The 20,828-nt window shown below is 43.0% G+C and overlaps 1 protein-coding gene across 1 annotated transcript in view; it reads right to left on the bottom strand.

The window, feature by feature from the left end:
* LOC147691934 (uncharacterized) overlaps window positions 1–20,828 on the bottom strand; it is a 407,861-nt gene that overhangs the window by 85,123 nt on the left and 301,910 nt on the right. The window contains exons 17-18 of the mRNA XM_086939486.1: window positions 12,379–12,585; window positions 3,728–3,826 (exon numbers count right to left, since the gene is read on the bottom strand). Of these exons, the coding sequence (XP_086795612.1) occupies window positions 3,728–3,826; window positions 12,379–12,585 (306 nt within the window). The remainder of the gene's footprint in view (window positions 1–3,727; window positions 3,827–12,378; window positions 12,586–20,828) is intronic.

The raw sequence follows: 20,828 nt of genomic DNA, 5'->3' as shown, positions 1-20,828 counted from the left end.
GCCATAAAAACATCCGCTACATGTTTTGGATTGATGAGGATGCTGCGGAAAGTGCTCCCTCTGCTTCCATTTCAAGCAAGGAGGATCCTGGTCCAGGCCCTCGTACTATCTCGCCTGGACTATGGGAACGCCCTCTATATGGGAGCCCCATCCTTTGTCACCCAGAAGCTCCAAGTCGCCCAAAACAGTGCGGCCCGGCTGCTCTACAATCTCCCTCGCTGGCAGTCAGCAAGGAAGGCCCTGAGGGAACTTCACTGGCTCCCCATAGCGGCCAGAGTTCAATTCAAGGCCATGTGTATTCTACACAAAGCCTTTTTTCGCTTAGGCCCTGCAATCTTACAGCCCATGGTCACTCCCTATGTTCCACCCCGTGCCCTACGATCCGGGACCCTCCAATTGGCTACCTTGACTAGAATCAAGAAAGCCCGCTGGGGAGGCCGCTCTTTCTCACACACTGCGGCTAAGCTTTGGAACACTCTTCCTTTACCCCTGCGAGAAACCACTAATCATCTCGCCTTCAGGAAAGCTCTGAAAACCCACTTGTATGCTAAACTCTGCTGATCTGCCCGAGCCTGCGTTAAGTAAGCTTTCAGTCATAAGCGCTACGAGGCCTCCGGGTAGATAGCGCTATATAAGTGCAATTTTCATTCATTCATTCATTCATTTAGCAGCCACAACCTTACTGCTGTGCAAATTGCGCCCCTCCTTAAGTGCCAACATGCAAATTCCAGCTCTAGCCAATGACGAACCACAAAGGGCGCAGGTTGGTATGGCGTTTTGCCAATATGAAGCTAATCATGACCCGGGTCACCAGCCATTGTCTGGCACTGGAGAACGTTGCAACTTGAAGTCCGACATCCCAGTTTAATACTAAATCATTTTGCTGCACTGTTATCACAGATGAAATGGCGGCAGACAAGACATATAGCCCGGGCCCCTACTCATGCAGAATCTTGGTTTGATAAAGATGTAGAGTTGCAATTGCAGCCAGTAGAAAGGTTTACACCCTAGCTTTGAAAAAATAAAGTGGGTCATAAAGTAAGAGAAATGGGAGGCTATAGTTGGTGCTTGTCAGCAGAAATACTCTCAAGCCTTTGTCAGCATAAAGACTCTCAGGCCTTTGAAAGGCAGTCCGGTCAGTTTTATCTCCTTTCATGTCCACCAACAAAGTTACCGTCCACATTACGGCAGCGGCCTGGTTAGCGCACTTCTATTCTGTCTACTCACCTAGTAGTGGGCAAAGTGAAAAGCAGATGGCTAGTTCCTCCTGTGCCAATCTTTCATTTAGGGAGAAAAATGTGTTTAAAGATATCCTCAGTAGTTGCAGCAAAAAGGCACCGGGCCAGATGGTGTATCACTTGACTTTGGGTCATAGGGATGACCCAGGGTTCTGGACCACAATGCTCACCTGTATATTTAATGATGTATGCCGTGCTCGAGTGGCTCCATCTTGGCGCACCCCAAGTATTGTCTCTATTTTTTAAAAGGCAAAGCCCATGACCGAAAGTGGTATAGTCCGATATCCCTTCTGGTTTCAATGGCAAAATCATTGGGCGAGTCGTCTTGGAACTTCTCCTTCCCTGGATAAATGAGAGTAATGCTCTCTCCCAGGTACAAGGCTCAGGACTATAGAACAGTGCTTCAATCTTCATCTTATTGTGGCTAAATATAAATATGCCAAGGGCTCCTCTACACACCTGGCATTCATGGATTTATCGAGTGCCTTGGATTGTGTCAGTAGATTCAAGTTGTAGGCTATCCTAGAGACCATGGGTTTCTAAGCAGGGTTGGTCTTTTTTCGAAGACTTTGACGCCAGGATCTTACAGCATCTGTAAGATTTGGGGATGCGGGTGAATGTACCCAATCTTTTAAGGTGAATTGAGGGGTCCGCCAGGGCTGGGTTCTAGCACCCATCCTTTTCCTACTCTACATCAATGACCTGGAAAGAACATTAGTATCTGCTAAGGCGGACATACCGCACGTTGGGCAGAAGGCTGTGCCCACGATATTATAGGCGGATGATGCGGTCTTCTTGCTAGATGGTCTAATGGTCTTAAATCTCAAGTTTTGTATTATTTATGAGGGGTATGGAAATGGAGACCAACTTCCCAAAACTTTAACTATGGTAAGTGGCCCCAAAAAACACAAAATCCCGTACTTTAAACATAAGTGGTTGAATACTGAATGGGTGAACTCTTTTCCATACCTTGTTCTGGATTTTGATGGTAAGTGTACTTGGTCACCCTGCCTAAGAAGTAGAATAGTTTGCTTTACTCGAGCATTAGATATCACCTTTTCGCTTGCCACTTGCATTGACAGGAAACCGGTTGCTCCAATCTGAGAGATATATAACCAGAAATGTCTCCCACCAGTAATGTATGGCATGGGTATCTAGGGTCGGTGAGGCAATCCAGGTGGAGGAGAATAGATTTTGCCGTGGACTGTTGAGGGTTCCCCACTCTATGCCGCATTTCCCTTTGCATCAGAAATTAGGCATGGAGTGCAAGTAAGATACCATTAGCGCAGCCCCTTTGATCCTCTGGTGTTCAATCCAGGCAAACAAGGAAGCCAAGCTTAATCGGGCTGTCATCAGAGACTGCCTTTCCTGCAGTCATGGGCGGACCACTCCATGGTTAAACTATATTAAAGATTCCTTTTCAGCCCTGATCTGCGTGAATTTGTTGCAAGAATCCCAAGCCTATTACGAAAAAAGACAAATATTCGGTCCAAGACAGTTTTATTAGGCACAGACAAGCCACTACGGAGAGAGTGGAGGGGGCAAAACTTGTGGTAAGAGATTACTGTATAATTCAGATGACACCTGAAATCACTCCCTACTTACTTTATGTGACAAATGTGTATAAGCAAACATTATTGGCCAGATTTAGGCTGGGCTCGATTCACTGGTTGCTATGTTTCCCATTAGGGCCATATTCTACTGCAGACATAGGTATCTGTCCTTGCGACGAGCAATCAAGCCAGTCCCTATTGCACAGTGGCTTCTTTTGTAATTTCCACCTACCATTAACAAGGAGATTCTTATTGCCATTGTCCCATAGGTACACATTTTCCTAGAGTAAAGCTGTCTTATGTTTTTACAACGGAACAATTAGGACACCTGGCACTCCGTTGCCTGTTTTTGCTATGCATAGTAGCCCACAGGAGGAGCATGCAGTTCTAAATGTAATTTTTGCAAGAAAACCTGCACTTTATGATCTTGGCTTTCCCATATGCCGCTGAAATTTGATGAATGCACTTTTGCCCCCTTCAAGCTGAAATGTTCAATGTTTTATATTGTGGATGTTTTTTGTTTGTTTTAACATTATTTACATGTATTTAATGTTGCATACTTTATCATGTTTTTTTATTGTGTGCCTTTTTGTCATATGTGTATTTTTCATGATCTACTTTTGGAAGATGGAATAAAGATTAATAAATTAATGAATGAACTTTTTCTTGAGAAAGCCAAAAGAACACATAAAAATGCGCTCAACAACTGACTCCAAAAATGTTACAGTTCAGCCATGCTTTCAAGACCTTTATTGCCCGTTTGGTTCAGGCCTGCAGTGCAGAATCTTATTATGGGAAGGAACTGCTTTCTTCTATGGAACGATGTGCCTACACTCCACAAAGTGTAAAGAAGACAGCTCGGAAAGCAACAACATTCAAAATAAGGTAGGTCACAATAGTCATATGTACAAAATAAGAAAAAAAACATTCACTCACCAAGTTCAAGCAACTGGACACTCCAAGCAGCCTTCAAATGACGAGCAGACTTATCATCCGGCTTCCTTCTCTCCCTGGGCCTCAAAGATTGTGCAGCACCTGGGCAATGTGAAAGGGAAACAAACTGTAAGGATATGAACTCTCATTAAGTGCTCAAGTAGCACGACGGAGAAGCTGTCTTAAAGCAGAGTAAAGAATCCAAGCAGATCACAAGGAACCTAATTCACACCCCAACTATTGTTGATCTAAAACAGCTCGGTGAAGACACTCCACAGTGTATTCACTCATTAGGTGACTTATTTTACTTGCTAGCTTACATATAAATGAGTCTCGTAATAAGTTCAGATCAAAGATCTAAAATAAAAGCATATTAGAGAATGTTTAGAAGGCATTCTTAGAGTCATGGATTTGTTCGGAATTGTGCATACTGCTTGCTGATTATCTTACAGAGAGTATGTGAACCAATGCTGAGGTAAGGGATTGGAACATCCAAGTGTTAACTCCATTGAGGTGAGTCGGGACCAGAGTCTGGAAGCCGTCCTCCTGGCAGGAAGGTCTTCAAATTGTGGAACAGGGACATTTGGTGGGAGGTGCTTTGGTCTAGTGAGTGATGTGGTTTGTGAAGCTGAAGGCAGAATTAACCTGGAAGCTCTGCAACCAGGCATGGTCAACTAGTTGTGTTATGAAGTCATACAAGTTAATTTCACCAATCCATTCCTAGACCTGGTGATGTTTTGCCATTCGTGAAGAGAATGTGTTACGTCTGTCAGGTTCAGCTTGGGGTAGGCTCTGAACATTCAGGTTTGGATGATGGTGGGACAGGCCTTTAGGTAGGCCATATCATAACAGATCTGTGACCTTTAGGTTCAGCGGGGTATCAACCGTGTACTTGGGAAAGCTTGTGTTTGTCACAAAGTAGAACTCCAAGGGACTCTGCGTAAAGAATAAAGATCAGCATTGAAAGGGTAGAGCCTTGAGGGGATGTTATAGGTTACTGGGATGGGCTAGGATGAACAGTCAAACTCCATTCAATTAAGAGTATTAAACAGCGCTTGAGTCGTGAACAAGGTGGCAGTTCCCATTTCAGCTTTTCTTTTCCCATCTTTTGGTTCCGTTTTAACTCTACTATTTCTATTCTGTACTTGTTTTCAGACTCTTCTGTTTCTTTCAGTGAAACTGTGAAGATTTCAAGACAAGCAGAGACATGTTTGCATCATGCGTTGCTTATTGTCTAGGATGACATTTGTTTTGTTTATAATGCGGATTACCTACAATCAATACTATAATTGAAATGATAAATTTGCAGCCATGAATATTTAGTCTTGTTAATGCCTTAGTGTGTGTACGTCCTGCATTTGTTTACATAATACAAGATCACATCTGATTAGATACTATAAAAAATGGTATCGAACCATAGTCAAAAAAGGGATTTGCACTAGGACTATCATATTAGAGATTATGCCTGTCTGCAGCACCAACCAGCCTCTGTTGGAGGTAATATTAAGAAGAAGAGGTCTTCAGCAGGTTGTTCTAAATTTTACAGCCCAGAGCAAGCTGTGAAAGAGAATAAACTACTTTCCATTTAATAATGAAAACACAGGTATGCTGTGCGTACAGGTCAGAAACTTGAGCACAGACTTGGTATTTTCTGCTTTAAATACAAATTAGGGTAGTATTTAGAAATAGTCTGGTGGAATTAGGCTGATAAAAACTCAATAACCAGGTTAGAAATGTTCCTGCAGTTTTTGCTGATCAGGACATGCTTCGCTGCATTTATTATTGCATTCTGTTTGGTTACCAATCATACGTTATGTACTGGATTAGGATTTAAAATGATAAATGATTTTTTTTTAAATATAAGCCCTGTTTCTTAGTGCTATTTAGAGAGTGTTAGTCATTGAAGAAAGAGGGTTTGGTGTTTCACTGTGTCCCTGAACTCCTTTTATGGGGCTGATTGTTACCAGTAAATACTTCCTTCCTTCATAGCATTGCTCAGAGGGTTGTGTATGGGCTGCAGTCCAACTGGACTTCTCATTCGTATTGGTGCACTGACGGAGCCCCAGGGCCAGGGGATTAGAAATCTGACCGATGGGGAGAGGGAAGTGGAGGGTGAAATAGTGTAATTTAGTGGTAAAGGGAGATGAAAGCTGAAAAGATGTCCATCAGTACCAAAAGACTATCTGATCTGGAGAGTGTTGTCTCTTTGTTGGCAGATGTGTCTATGCTGAGGTGTAGTCATGGGTGAACTGCTAGTGCGGCAGGAGGGAGTTTACCTAGATTTTGTTCACAATGGACAGCTTTTGCAATGATCTTTCAAAGAAAGGAAAGCAAATGGTTGATATTGGCACTGAGGCCTGTTTGGCAGGACTCGGTGTACCTTCAGAATCGAAAACCAGTAGCATCAGTCCAAAACTTTGGGAGAGATTATGCAAAGAGAGGCATTTACTTACACAACATCGCGCTACAAGGATTTCTGCATGTAGTGAAGTGAGCCGGCCATGAGATGCCAAGAGTGAATTCAAGGTCACCACAGAGGATATTTTTGAATGTGAACAATGCAGTGGCTTGCAAATGATGAAGCTACAGTGCACTGGCCTCTCCTAACAACTCAAGAGGTGTATCCAGAATAGTAGAGCTAGAAGAACCACCAGGTCTCGGCTACACTGTATTTGGCTCTGACAAATTGTATGTGAAGCGTTGGCCTGCTCAAGATTAATTGTGAAAGTAGAGACTGGGAACAGCACAGAAGCCAAGGCTGAAGAAAAAATGTATCATGCCACATCACAGAACTATCTCCAAGAGATGTAAGAACTACACGAGGAGGAACCCCAAGAATAAGGCAATGCAGCACTTACACGTCGGAAAAGAGTGCTGCTTTGATACTTCAGAGTTTGCCCACTGCTATCTGAAAAGCTAAACCTATGTCTCATACAACTGTGACGTTTCTAGTACCTCCTTAAGGTGCCTAATGGTGCAGAGCTAACAAGGAAGCTCAAGACAATTCAGGTAGGACAAAGGAACTCATTCTAAAGTCTTGAGTGACCTTCAATTGGAGTTGAGGCTGTTGGATGACTACTTAATATGTTAGAAGACCTTAAAAATCTTTCTCCTTTACTGGTTGTGTGCCCCCCTGCCTTTAGGCTCATGTTTTGGTTTCATGCAGTACTTGAGTGCTCTAACGCCTGTGAGAGACAAAAATAAAAGTAAACATGTGCCAATGGAATAAGGTTGATTGTACTCTTTAATAATGTTGCACCTGGGGAGGTGGAGAAACATTGGCAGGAACCCGCCTGTATTAACTAGAATACCATTACAATCGGGACATTAATGCTGGTGGACCTAAGGTGAATGGTGAAAGGTGAATCCTTTAGCTATGAGCAAGTGCTGACAGGAAAATATTTTGTTTTGGAATAAGTCGCACCATATCAGACCACAAGATGACACTGTCACCACCAAGACAAACTTTAAACAATGCATGATCAGCATGGCCAACAATGACAAACCTGAAGTGCTGATCTTCGGAAATAAGAGCTCATCTTGGGACTCCACCTGGTAGCCCAACGATCTTTGACCCACACTCACCTCAATTGATCACGCTAGGAACCTAGGCATCATCCTGGACATCAACCTCACCATGAAGTCCCAGGTGAACGCCATCACCTCCTCATGCTTCCACATCCCCCGAATGTTGCGTAAAATCTTCAAGTGGCTCCCACTGGACACCAGATGTACCATCAGATCGATTCGAATCTACACTGGCATCCAAAACTATTTTGTTTATAGACTTCAAACCTCCCAAAAGACCGCTGCCACACTCTTCCTCGACCTCAAGCGCTGAACCCACACAACATCACTTCTCAGAGAACTCCACTGGCTCTCTGTCCAGAAGTGCTTCCAGTTTAAACTTCTCACACACGCATTCAGGTCACTATACAAAAAGGGACTCTCATATCTCAATCACTGGTTTCACTTTAACCAACCTATCAGACAACTCTGCTCAGCATCACTCACTTGCACACACACTTTACATCCGCAAAAAAGGAGGTTGATCATTCTCCTACCAAGCCCCCATATCCTGGAACGAGCTCCCCCAGCAAATCAGGGCGTCCCCCTCACTTTTTGAGTTACGCAAGAAGCTGAAGGCATGGCTTTTTAATTAGTCTTCTTGCACGACCATCAAAACTGCTGGTAGTTAGGCCAGCTTAATCACACCCCTACACTCACCTACTAAGCACCTGGATATCCTGACGGGTGATGAGCAGCGCTCTACAAAATCTACCTTACACAACATATTAATGCTACATGTTTCATGTGGACAAGGCACATACCCCATAACCACATAGCGATTAGTACTTGATGCGCTGGAAGACCCAGCCTTCTCTGCATCCTTGAAGGAGTTTATAGAACATTAATTTGAGGTGAGGACAGCCAATGTATGTTTTGCCTACCACTCCATGGTTTGGGAAGCCTTTAAAACTAACACATAGGAGACACTACATATGGATGACTCTAGAGGTCAGAAAGCAAATAACACAACAGTTCGACACGCTTGACAGACGTTTCCTGGATTTTGAAAATAAGATGGCTGCAGGTGTCAAGTACATCACTGCCTTGCAGGAAGCTTACTTCATTAGCGGAGTAATGTGGACTATGTGGCATACTGGTCTCACCATCACACAGGGGAATACATTGAACAATCTTTTGACATGGCTGACTAATCCAGATAACAGAGTGTCAATCCGGACGATAATTGTGTAAGTCAAGGGGCTTTGCAGCCATCTCAAGAATCCATTCACAGAGATTTCTTAGATTATAATAAACAAGTGTACACTAGCTACAATAAAGGCCCAGACTCCATTATCAATGACTATATCTGTGATATCTCATTGCCTGAAGTTACATGCCTAGACTTAATAGACATAGGTAGTCTAATCTCCTCAAAAGAAGTGAAAGTAACATTATCCCTTTTGCCGCATGGGAAGGTCTAAGGGGTTGATGGTTTACCTCTTGAGTTCTACGCATCCTTTGTAGACTTACTAGCACCCAAGTCAGTAATGCTCTATAGCAGCACATTTGACCATGCACCTCACTGCTTCCCCCACACAACAACTCACGAGGCACTGGTAGTGGTCATACTAAAACCTAGTAAAGCCTTAAAGGAATTATCAGCAAATCCTCCCCTGTCCTTATTGAATGTGGCACATAACGCACTTGGGAAAATTCTAGTTAACAGGCTACTCCCTCATATGCCGCTTCTGGTACACACCGACTAATTCAGCTTCATAACCGGCCGTAATACATGGCAAAACATAAAGGTGACTACTTAAGATAGTGGAGTCTGCCTACACGAAGTGGCCCAATGCGGCCGCAGTGACAGATGATGTGGAGAATACATTTAACTTCCTTTGCTGGAGATTCCATAAGGTATTGGAATGCTTTCGCCTGGAGTGTAGCCTTCCATAAATGGATTAAAAGGTCCTTACAAACTCCCTACAACACAAATATGGATTGGCCGGGTGATCTCAGAGAAATATCAGGTACACCAGGAACCAGGCAAGGCAGTCCTCCCCCTCTTATTTGCCCTGGCAATCAAGCCTTTTAAAACGTGACTGCAAGAGAATGGCTGACAGCGGAGAATACCAAATGGTGCAGCATGTGACATGCTTTCACTCAAAGCAAATGACCTATTACAATATTTACGAGAAGCGAAGATCAACATTGGTGAGGTGATTAGGGAACTTAAAGTCTTAGGCGAAAGGTGAACTAGGGAAAAGAAGCATATATTTGTTGCAATCCAGAACCTCACAAAGCTGGGACAGCTCTGTGACTACTCTGCCTAAGTGAGTAGCCTTTACTTTCAAATATTTGGGGGTACAGATTTAATGCTGAAGCGGATGTAACAAAGAGAATTTCAGCCGGTTAGGAAGATCACTTTGGTCACATGTCTACGTTTGGTGGTCGCTTCCTCTCACAACAAAAGACCAAATAGCATTGGCCAAGGTGATAATGCTGCCATTCCATCTTTACTTTTACAGAAATGTACATTGTAAGCTGCCTCTGAAACAATTTGAAGAGCTGGATGGTCTATTATTAAACTTGGCGTGTCACTGACAGAAAAGGGCCACATACCTACATATAGACGGTTTTCAACACGAGCACGAGTGGCAAGCTTATTCCCGGCCTATATTGATCACTACTGTCTCTATCTACACTTCCCTTGACAAACAAACTCTGGTGGGAGATAGATTTGGGTCATCCTATCAATGACAAAGACTGGGATAAGGCCCTCGAATACCCCCCCCCCCCCAAAAATCTTCTAATGCCGGTTCAGTACGACCAATCACATATAATATATGTCCCTCCACATGATAAGCAAGTTGCAGCCTCATGGAACAGTGTGCTGCCCCATTTGCCATGGTGAGGAAGCAGTTTTTATCCTATGTTATGGGATTGTCTTGGGACCATACAGTTATGTTATGTTATGGTATGTTATATTGAGCTTATAAAGCACGCAGCTACTCAAAGCGTCCCAGACCTAGCTCCTGAGAGAAAGGAATCTTCGATTATCAGATTAAAACAGCAAAGTCTTGAGTTTCTTTTTAAAAATCAATGGGTCTTGGGTGGTCCTCAGGGCTAAGGGTAGCAAGTTCAAGGCCAAACCGGCCTGGTACACAAAGGAGTTGCCATCAAGTCGCTGGCGCTTGAACTTCGGAATCTGCATCAGCCATTGGGCGAAAGACCGAAGCACTCGCCCTGGCACATAAAAGACAAATCTCCTTTGTAGGTATAATGGGCCGGTGTCAAACAGGGCCTGGGTTCTGACATGAGATTCAGGAGGTCTTAAGGACTATTATAGTCAGGGAGAATTGCACTATACGAGAGGCCTGCAAAATGGACCTTGCCCCCAACCCAAACGAGGCAAACCAGGAGCTAAGTTTGCTGATTTATTACTGATACTGGCAAAATCATCCAAATGCTTTGAAATGGAAATCTCTTACCAGCTCCCAGATTAAACAAAGGAGTCAGCCGCAAGACGATATAAGCCCTACAAAGGTATAGCACTACATAGGGAGGAGGCCCGGGGCATCCGAAAGTTCCAAATTGCCAGAGAAGAGGATGAATTGTGTGCCACACTAGCAGGATCCAGAAAAAATGACAATGCCCCCTGAGCAGCAGCAGGAATGGTACCACCTCATCTGAAACTATCATCTATAGACAGTACCTAAACACAGCTCTTTTAAGTCTATTGCCCGTTCTCCCATTACAATTTCTTGATCACATGCCTCAACAATTCAGAATGGTCATTACACTGCAGCCTTGGATCTGAACCACAAGCCAATTATTGGGCCTATAATAGATAAGGAACTGTTACCGTTCACTGTTTATTAATGCACTTCTCCTTTTGTAGAACATGCAGTTAAACATAAAGTAGTATGGTATATTCTGAACTATCAAGCAAAATTGTATTCACAGCACCGTACCTCACAAGGATTTGATCATGTAATCTGGTGATGGCGATAAACTGTGTCCTTCTTCCCCAGATAGCATACCTATGACCGTGTGTAAATGATATATGTTTATGAGAAGCTGATGAGAAACACCTGCTCTTGATATATCCAGACTGTATGCAAACTGAAAGTTGTAATGTTTTATAAAACCAATAAAAACAGCCTAGGAGTGCAAAGAAGATACAGGACTTATGATCTACAGAAGCCTGATATTGGATTGAGATCTCTGTAATATCCACTACACCATTATAGAGTGCTGCAGGCAACACTTTTCTCCACAATTGCTGGAAGACAGACTGGAAGCACAACTCCTATATCCAAAATCACAGCAGAGCGGTTTAGAACCAATATAAGAACTATCTTAGTAAAGGTGCTCTGAACTTGAATATTTGCTTTCCTTGACAGAAATGTGAAGAAAGCCTACATCAATGGCATCACAGAGCTGTTCGGGCTCTTATATCCACTATCCCAACAGAGAACTGTAGAGAACTTCAATATCCAGTACCAGAGCAGAGCTATGAATGTTTCCATTATTCACCAGCTATTTTAATTATTCGAAACTTCTGTAATTGGCAATGTAGTAAGAAGGATGTGATTGTAAACTGCCATTTACTATTGCACTTTATATACTTGGCATGGAAGTGTGGTATCTTAATTATGTGCTGGATTTAAAGGTCTGCATTATTGATTTAAATAGCATGACTTTATATTGTTTTCCTATTTTATGAACTCCATAACAGATCCTCGACGCACATCTTCCAGGTAGAAAATTACACCCCTTCGTACACTCTTTTCCAACACAGATGTGCAGACTTCCCACCACCCCAGTAGTGCAGAACTCTATTCACTATTTTTTTTAAGACCGGAATAGAATCATCGAGTTCTTTATACCTTCAGAGAGCTGTGTAGAACTCCTGTATTCCGGAGGAGACAAATACACAACTCTGTATACACTTTCCCAGCACAGACGTGTAAAAAACATGCATTCGGTATTGTAGTACAGAACTATGCTGGTAACTCAGATAGTGAGCACTCCTAAACATTTGAATCTTATTGATCGTATGGTCATTACTACAGGATAAATCTGAGTGTATAACACTCCTGTCTTACTATTTGGCTCCGACGTGGCGATAAGATATATACCTGATGTGGAAGCTGCTTGTTTCCAGAGTGTTGAAGGCAAGGAGGCAGTCATATTCGGAGTCCCTGGTTTCTGTAGATGGGAAGAGGTAGCTTTCACCTGATTGGCTAGTTTCTGGAGCAGTGAGGAAGCCGCTTTCACCTGATTGTCTGGGTTATGAGTCGGTGAAGAAGCAGCCTTCTTTTGCTCCTCTAATGATGGTGATATCTCTGCAAAAGAATAATTAAAGTATTAGATTTGAAGTGTATTGTTCTGAGCATCCCAATACAGCCTGGGGGTTTGCTCTCTCAAGTAATAATTCATTTTACAGTGCTCCAAGACATTAGGTGTGTAAGAGGTATGCCCCACAAAATACTCTATCACTGTTTTAGGTTTGTGACTAGGAGCTTATCACAGACCTTAGGTGCTGCTGTTTGTCTAATAAAGAGCTCTTAGTCTCAGGCACTATATGTGCAAGCTGGGCATTTCTCAAGCATGCTTAATATATAATATGAGGAGCTCATCAGTTCTCAGGGGATTCTGTGTGGGTACTGAAAGAGCTCAACACAGTCATCAAGCACTGCTTTGTGGGTCAAACTACTTTGAACCATCTATAACCCTATCATGCCACAAAACAGACCTTGTGCAACCGCGAGTACCCTTATCACCTGTTCAACCCTCCTCACTTCCCCATGCCACATAAAATACTGTTCTTTACTTGCAGGTCTCAAAAAGGATTGCTCTGAAGCATCAGCTTTGCCACCATAACATGCTTCAACATCTAGATTGACCCTACATCAGTAGTCTGGCCTCTGGAGTGAGCAGAGGACTTCAAATCAACTTCTCTGGCAGACATTTGGACTGCTCTCCGTTACTGTCTGCACATCAATAGGCACTTGAAATACCTTTCTCACCATCTTAAATCATGCCCTAACCCCATGCTCTGCTATTCGGCTTAGCAGACCTAATTTGATAGATTAATTTTGCTTCTCTGACCGAGCTTACACAACCCATAGATGTAGTCAAAGAAAGGCATTCTTCTGCACCTAACCTCAACACAGACAACTGACAAAACCTGGCCTCCTCAGAGGCGGCAAAGAGATAAGTGATACGAAACAAGTTACTTAGCCCGACATAGGAGTCCCCGGTATTATAAGACGGCCGCTCCTGCTAGCTGCCTGAACCCTGTGGAAGCTACATCCATAGCGCAGTCTATCACTTCAGAGGCAGTTTGTTTATTCTCAAGAATTCTTTTAGCTTCCTCCTTGTCATCTGGTGGAAGCTTGTCCAAAAGTGGTGACAAGTCCGACCACATCTGCCTATTATAACGGCCCAGTAAAGCCAGAGAATTTGCTGCTCGAAGCATTATAGCAGACATCGTTGGAAAACGCTTGCCAATGTGGTCAAGTTTCCTTCCTTCTTTGTCAGGAGGAGCCGTTAGGGGAGCTGAAGGATTTTGAGAACGTCTCTGCACTACTTGTGAAATTACAGAATCTGCTTTTAGATGACCTATTAAACAGGCTGAAGCACATTCAGAGCTTTATATTTATTGTTTAGTCTCAATAACACAGGTGAAACTGTTGCTGGATTTTGCATTATCCTTAGCCCCTCTTTCCATATGTAATCGATAATAGGCAACAATCTTACTGTTTTCCTATAAGGTTCTTTGAAATCATACAGAAAACCGTCTTGCGGATGCATAGGGATCGGTAAATCAAAGCGCTTAGCAGCTCTCTTCTGAAGGTTGTGGAAACCACCAAAAGCTTCCGAAGGGGAGTTCGCTTATGGGCGAGATGGAGATTACGGAGTGGGGATGTTGTAGGAATTCCATTCATCCTGTTGAATGTCTCCTTCCTCTCTCTCAACTTCCTAATCAGAGGATGTTAACTGCTCGACAGGAGTAGCTTGAGTAGGAAGCTGGACCCTAGGAGACTGTTGAAGGACAGGAGAACAAACCGGTTTCTGTGGAATAACAGGCGGAGATGGCAGAGGAGGCAGAGTCTGTTGGATATTCTGCTCAGGCGGAAATCTCCTCTTGTAGTCCGCCAGCATAAATTGCAGGTCTGTCGTCAGATTTGACCGGAGGCGCATCATTTCCTGTTGGTGATATTGCTGCTCCGGATGGTAATATTGACATCCATAACCATCATCCTCATCACACTCTTCTTGGTATTTGACATGACGATCAGATGGGCTCAAGACTGCCCCAAATAGGCTATCTTCGTCAAAATCTTCATCCTCCTCATCCTCTTCTTCAGAAAACAGTGATGGCAAAAGAGCTTGCATGTGACTAGGGGAGGTTACAGCTGGTAACTCCAATTTTGAAATTTTATATTTTTCTTTCCTAGTCGACTAGCTCGTCGACAATTGCATCACCGCCGGAATCATCTTCATTGACGAAGGCTGCTCTCCTGCTCCATCAACGGAATTGTTGTCGTCAACGGCAAACTGCCGGTGACAGTGATCTTCGTCGACGGTAACGCCAATGACACTTCCATCGTCGACGCTGCTTCTCTCATGGATGCCTTACTCGACGAGGTCTCTATCGACGGGAGTAGTGTCGTCGACCAATGGGTCGCCGACAAAAGTTGATCCCTCTAAGTCGATTAAGTCGATAAAGACTTAGATGACACGATTTGCTTCGTCGACGGTAAAGGCACGTTACCCATCGACGATGTCGTCAATGCCACAGTAACGGTCACAATGTTAAGACACCGTTGTTGTTACAAGAATCACCTAAGGTGATGATCTTCTCGTTGACAGTGATATCATCGACTGGCTGCTCAACTGTGGAGCTGAGGTAGGTTTTTTGAAGTTATGCTTCAATTTCATAGGTGGTGTTCTAGGTTCTGAAACTCGTTTCTTGATCTTTAAAGCCTTCTTTTCTTCATGAGAGGCTTTGGAGGTAGATCCAGTTTGTTTCCGAGAGGGCTCAACAGACTTTTTGATGTTTTTTTAGGTGGCTGCGACGATGAGCCCGCAAGGTCATCTAAAGGTCGTTTCTGAGATGTTTTTGAGGAGGATTTAGACGATGTATGACTCTCCTCATCAGATACCACATTATCTCTATTTTTAAGTCTCTGAAGCCCCAAGAGAAGCCTTCCTTCTCTGTCTTTAAGAATCTTAGAAGAAAAGGTATGACATACCTTGCCCTCCTTTGGCTTGTGGCCAGGGTATAAACAGTATAAGCAGTCCTTCTGCTTATCGTTAATATGCAGTCTTTTCTTCCTGCAGGTTCCACAGGCTCTAACTAAACCTTTTTTAGGTGTCTCTGACATGGTGGAAGTCAGTTTGAATCATCTGCAAAACCCTCCAATGAGTTAGTAGAAAGTTAAAAGGGTTAAAAAACACTCCAAATCTTCAAAAGAGAAGAAACTGAGCAGAGCTCAGTGGAGACTCCCTTAGCACGACGTGCAGTAGAAAATCTGAGGGACTGGAGCCTATCTCAGGAAGGTTCTCCAGGGTGGTCTCTTCTGATTGATTGAGTTTTAAATTTGGTCCTTTTTTTATTAACCCCTTCCATGCTCATGACGAGCTCAGCTCGTCATGAGGCACAGTGGAGCTGTGCTCATGACGAGCTGAGCTCGTCATGATCATGTCCACTAACATTAGGGCCCAGCACAGCAGGGTAATCTCCCTAGCATCCACGGTGTTAAAGGACAGAGAATTGTCAAACATTTTAAGGCCTAGGCCTTATGTGTCTATGTCTATTGAGACAATTATTTTTATAATACCGGGGACACCCATCTCGACAACGAGGAATGATTCAAGCATGTGAATCTATGAAAATTCCAATACTGGAGTAACTTAAAGTTTATCCCCACACCTGTTTCAACCATGCCTTCATAATCTTCACCCAGGACATGGCTGGCAACTTGTTCACATACAAACCACAAAATGGGTTACAGAGGAATTCAAGTTCAACTTCCAAAGGAACATGCTCTTTCTAGGCACCCAAAACTAAATCTATGATACCTCCAGCAGGAAAACATGACAATCCAGGAAGACCTTCCCTCACAGAAACACTGCTTATGCCCCCTTGAAGCCATTTCTTCCAAACCTTCATGTGAAAGCTACAAACACATCCATACACAAGCCTCCACTGTATTGATTCCACTTGTGCAACACTAAAATTCAAAGAATCCTTCAATCTCAACCCACCTACCTTTTTTAAAGGAGTGGCAGAACAAATGGTGAATGTGCGATACAGAAAACAAAAAATTAACTGACATAAACTAATCTGGGTACCCTGTATGTTCTATACAGAGAAAACAGCTATTAACAATACTGCGGATATAAACTGGAACTCAGCAAATACCTTTTAGCAAGAGTTTTTTTAATAATTAAATGTTTTAACTACTTTTGAACTGAACAATACCACGAACACTAATGTTTTACGCAGCACCAAGAGTGTGTATTTGTCTACAGGGTGCATTTCTGCCGCCACAAGCACCACTCATTTGACTGATGTTGTTTCAGCATTTGATGCACTGTCTAACTTCATCAGGGTCACTAGTATAAGGGTTTTTAGATTCAAGGGGAAACTGGGCGCTCTGCTCTATATCTACCGCATAAGTGTTGGTGAACAGTGGTTGAGTAGTGGTGCAATTGGGCAAGGGGATAAGCCCTATAACCCCTCAAAATGTGTATGTTGGCAAACAACACACAAGTAATTGAAACAACGTAATGCCCACTGCGCACAACACAAAAATAAAACAAATCTATGTCCTGGTGGACACATCAGCTTTCAGACGATAGATGTCGGACAAGAACCACAATGTCTTTAGAAGTGTAAAGCCTTCATTTAGTTCTCTTGGAAAGCCAGCCGACACGTGTTTTGTCGCAAAGGAATGTCAATTCCGCGACTCCTCAGGGCTGTGTGGTTTAAAGAACAAGAAAATGAGGTCGCTTAGCCGGTGATACTTTTGACCCGGCCAGGCTCGGGACCAAGGTGGGTGTCCGTGGACTGTGATTGTGAGCACTCTCATCAAAAGGAGAAACCCAGGTAAGAGTTTCTGGTAGTCTTAATCCGTGTAGAAAGAATCAGCGCAGGGTTCCTGGTAGGCCCTTCAGTACCAATATAACGCAGTCAGTAAGATTGTTGCCGAGGGAGTCCCGCAGGTCGGAACTGAAATATGGGGGAATCTGTCAATCCTCAGTCTGAAGAGTGTGTGTTCTTGTTCGTCCTGCGAGTAGCCGTGTTCCGGGTGCTCACAATCACAGGCAACGGACACCCACCTTGGTCCCGAGCCCGGCCGGGTCGGAAGTATCACCGGCTAAGCGACCTCATTTTCTTGGTCTTTAAACCACACAGCCCTGAGGAGTCGCAGAATTGACATTCCTTTGTGACGAAACACGTGTCGGCTGGCTTTCCAAGAGAATTAAATGAAGGCTTTACACTTCTAAAGACATTGTGGTTCTTGTCCGACATCTATCGTCTGAAAGCTGACGTGTCCACCAGGATTTGTTTTAATCAGGGTCACCTGCTCTGCGTTAACCTATTTTTGTGTCAGCTTCTGGCACTATGTTGTCATGGCATCATGTATTTGGCCTATGCTTTTCTGCTACAATTCACAATAAATCACATTTAACATGTCTGTTACTTGAATTGATCTGTGAAGAAAACCAAGACTACAGCTCCCAGAATGTCTAATGCTGTCTGATGCTGTTCTTCCTCGACTTGTTACTCATGCACCGGTAACCACCTTTATTATCTTGTCAGACTATAGAAACTGTCCATGTGGAATGTTGTGTACTTCTCTATAGTTGAAAAACAGTAACAGCTTTTGGTTCATGTACAAATGACTCATACCATGGAACTGGGGCCTCTTCCAAACAGAAAACTCGTTTTCCAAATGCTACTTTGAGAAAATGAAATAAAATGGAATGAAAGAGGTTATCTACAAAGCGCACTGCAAGCCCAAAAAATTAATTAAGGTAATAGTAAAGGCTTCATCATCAGAGAAAAATGGAGGGGTTCAGAGGGAAGCCCCGCCTCCCTCTACATACTTGTGCTTCAAATATGTATTGCCTTCTGTTGACTACTCCAAGGCTTACTGTAGAATAGTTGAATCCACCCTTTGAGCTCAGAACCAAATATCATACTTCTCAGAACAACCAATAACTACTCCATCTACAGGAGTCAAACATTTAATTGGTGTCAAGGGTGGCCACCACAGAGAAGGTGTTTCTATATTTCATCTTGTTCTTGACATGGAACAATTATCTGATTGTTGATGGTCTTACAACCGGGTGAATAACGTCATGTGGTCTCTGTGGTTTAGTAGAGTGTCTCGCTTAGGATTTTCAGGACAAGAATAAGTACAGGCAGATGTCTGCATCAATGTATTTGGATTAAGAACAACCACCACCACAGCCTCATTTGTAGTTGCTCGCAGCATGTGCTGTTCTTTTCAAATGGATGGATTAAGAGTAGCTCTGGAGCTAGGTTGTCACAGTACTTTGTATAAAATTCTGTAGGTAACCCATTAAGGATAGGTATCTTGACCCCAACTAGCAGGTTAGATAACGGTCGTGTGTTGGGGATGTTTGAGTATTAAGTGTCCATTATTAATCACTGAAAATATAATTTATTGCTTGCAGAGTCCTGCTTGTGCATTTGGGCCAATGTTACTTTTGTGCTACGAGTCGCTGATTTGATCAGCCATGCTACCAGTTGGTCGCTTTTGCTCCCCGGCTTCTGTGTCTCTTCTGTCACTAATCCAAGGTCTCTTCTACAAAATGGTATCTATCCAAAATGCGAAGGTAAAAAGCAACTGCTTAAACTTGTATTGTCCTGATATAGCCCTCTTATGCCTCTGTAGCATAATCTTTTTTTCCACATGTTGCTCCTCAGTCACCAAATGGTGATCTAACTCGAATATCCTTCACAATTTTTTTTCTAACCCGGGTAGGTATTCCATCTTAACAAATCCACTCCATACAGAGCGACTGACTTCACTTTGTCAAACCAGAATTGGGACAAATGTTTTCTTTTAGCAAGGTTTTTTTTTTTAGGTCCCTGACAAAGTGCTCTTAAAAACATGTTTTTTCTAGTCACAATCTGTACTTTATATCTAGTGAGGGGTTATACATTTCAGATTTCTCTTTCTTTTAGAAAAAAGGTCTATCTCTTCCACTAATATATGTATTGATGTCTTGCAAAGTGTGCTTGTCCTCTTGGTCCAAATTGTATACCACTTATGTCTTTATTATTTCTGATTTTTAAGACTAAGGTTTACATTGTCAGTATGATTATTAAGAGGGACAAGGCGAACAACCACCCATCCTTTAATTATTTCCATTACCATTTTAATATAGACATCACCTTCAGCAAAACCTGATATAGTTGTTTCACATGGGCACCATTGTTTAACAAAATTATCCCTCAACCCCAGTTGTTGTAAAACCCTATTATTAAGGGAGTCACACCTGGGTAGCATACTATGGGTGTGTTCCTGTTACCAAGTTACACTCTCTGGGGGCACGGAAAGAGAAGCTGGGGGTTAGGTTTTCAGCATCATGCCTGCATAACAACATCACACAACCAAGCAGGTTAGTGCAGGACTCCTACAGTAAAGCATGTTCATCTTCCTGCCAGAGAATTTGCAAGGAGTCACTGCGGGTGGTCTAGCCAAGATGATGGAGACCTAATAAGAGGATATCCTTCGGCAGGGAGATTGCCAGTCACACAGAATAAAGGATCCTTCATTCAGCATTTAGAGGACTCCTTATCCACCATCAATGGACCCAACCAACATCCAGGCTGGCTCTTTGACCGCCATCCTTCCACAACATGAAACAAGGCACAAGTCTACCACCTGTTCGGCAGAGCTTCCCTATGTGAACCCAGTTAATCTCAACTCTAGCAGGCTCACTAGTAGTTCAAATAAATGATCCCTTTGACTGTTCCTCTTGCAAAGCCAATAACTTTGCAGTTTCCCTAAATCAGTGCCAATTACATTTCCTTTGTAGACCTGCTTCATTGCCAAAACAAGTTGGACACTTTTTTCTTTTGTATCCAGGGACTATTACTCAGGTAGAACTAGATGGTCCACTGCTCAATAATTAAAATCAGGTTAAGGCAGAGAAGAAACTATTGAGGAACACACATGTGTACAATCCATTAACACATAGCTGTTTAACTTAAATCAGGAAACCTAAGCTTTTCTAAAATATTTAAACTCATTCAACCTTTCATAGCCGAGGCACAATGACCAGAGGAGACAAAGGCCTCCTTTTTGTACCATGAGTTATGGGATGAGTTGAAGTACAGGTTAGACATAGATAATTGATGTACCCATGTCTTGTCTAAGACTTATCAATATGGTGACTAAGCTGGACTCCAATCTGGCAAATGTTGTGGGGACAAAATAAAAGTGATCATAAAGTGCAAGTGGTGAAGGAAAAGAAAAATAAGACTGACCCTCTGCTGAGGAGGTGGAACCCATGCAACTAGGGGGAACAATGTAGC

The sequence above is a fragment of the Lissotriton vulgaris genome, chromosome 9 (genome assembly GCF_964263255.1).
Source record: "Lissotriton vulgaris chromosome 9, aLisVul1.2, whole genome shotgun sequence".
In the NCBI taxonomy this organism is placed as follows: Eukaryota; Metazoa; Chordata; class Amphibia; order Caudata; family Salamandridae; genus Lissotriton; species Lissotriton vulgaris.
This window is presented reverse-complemented; position numbering and strand designations above follow the sequence as displayed.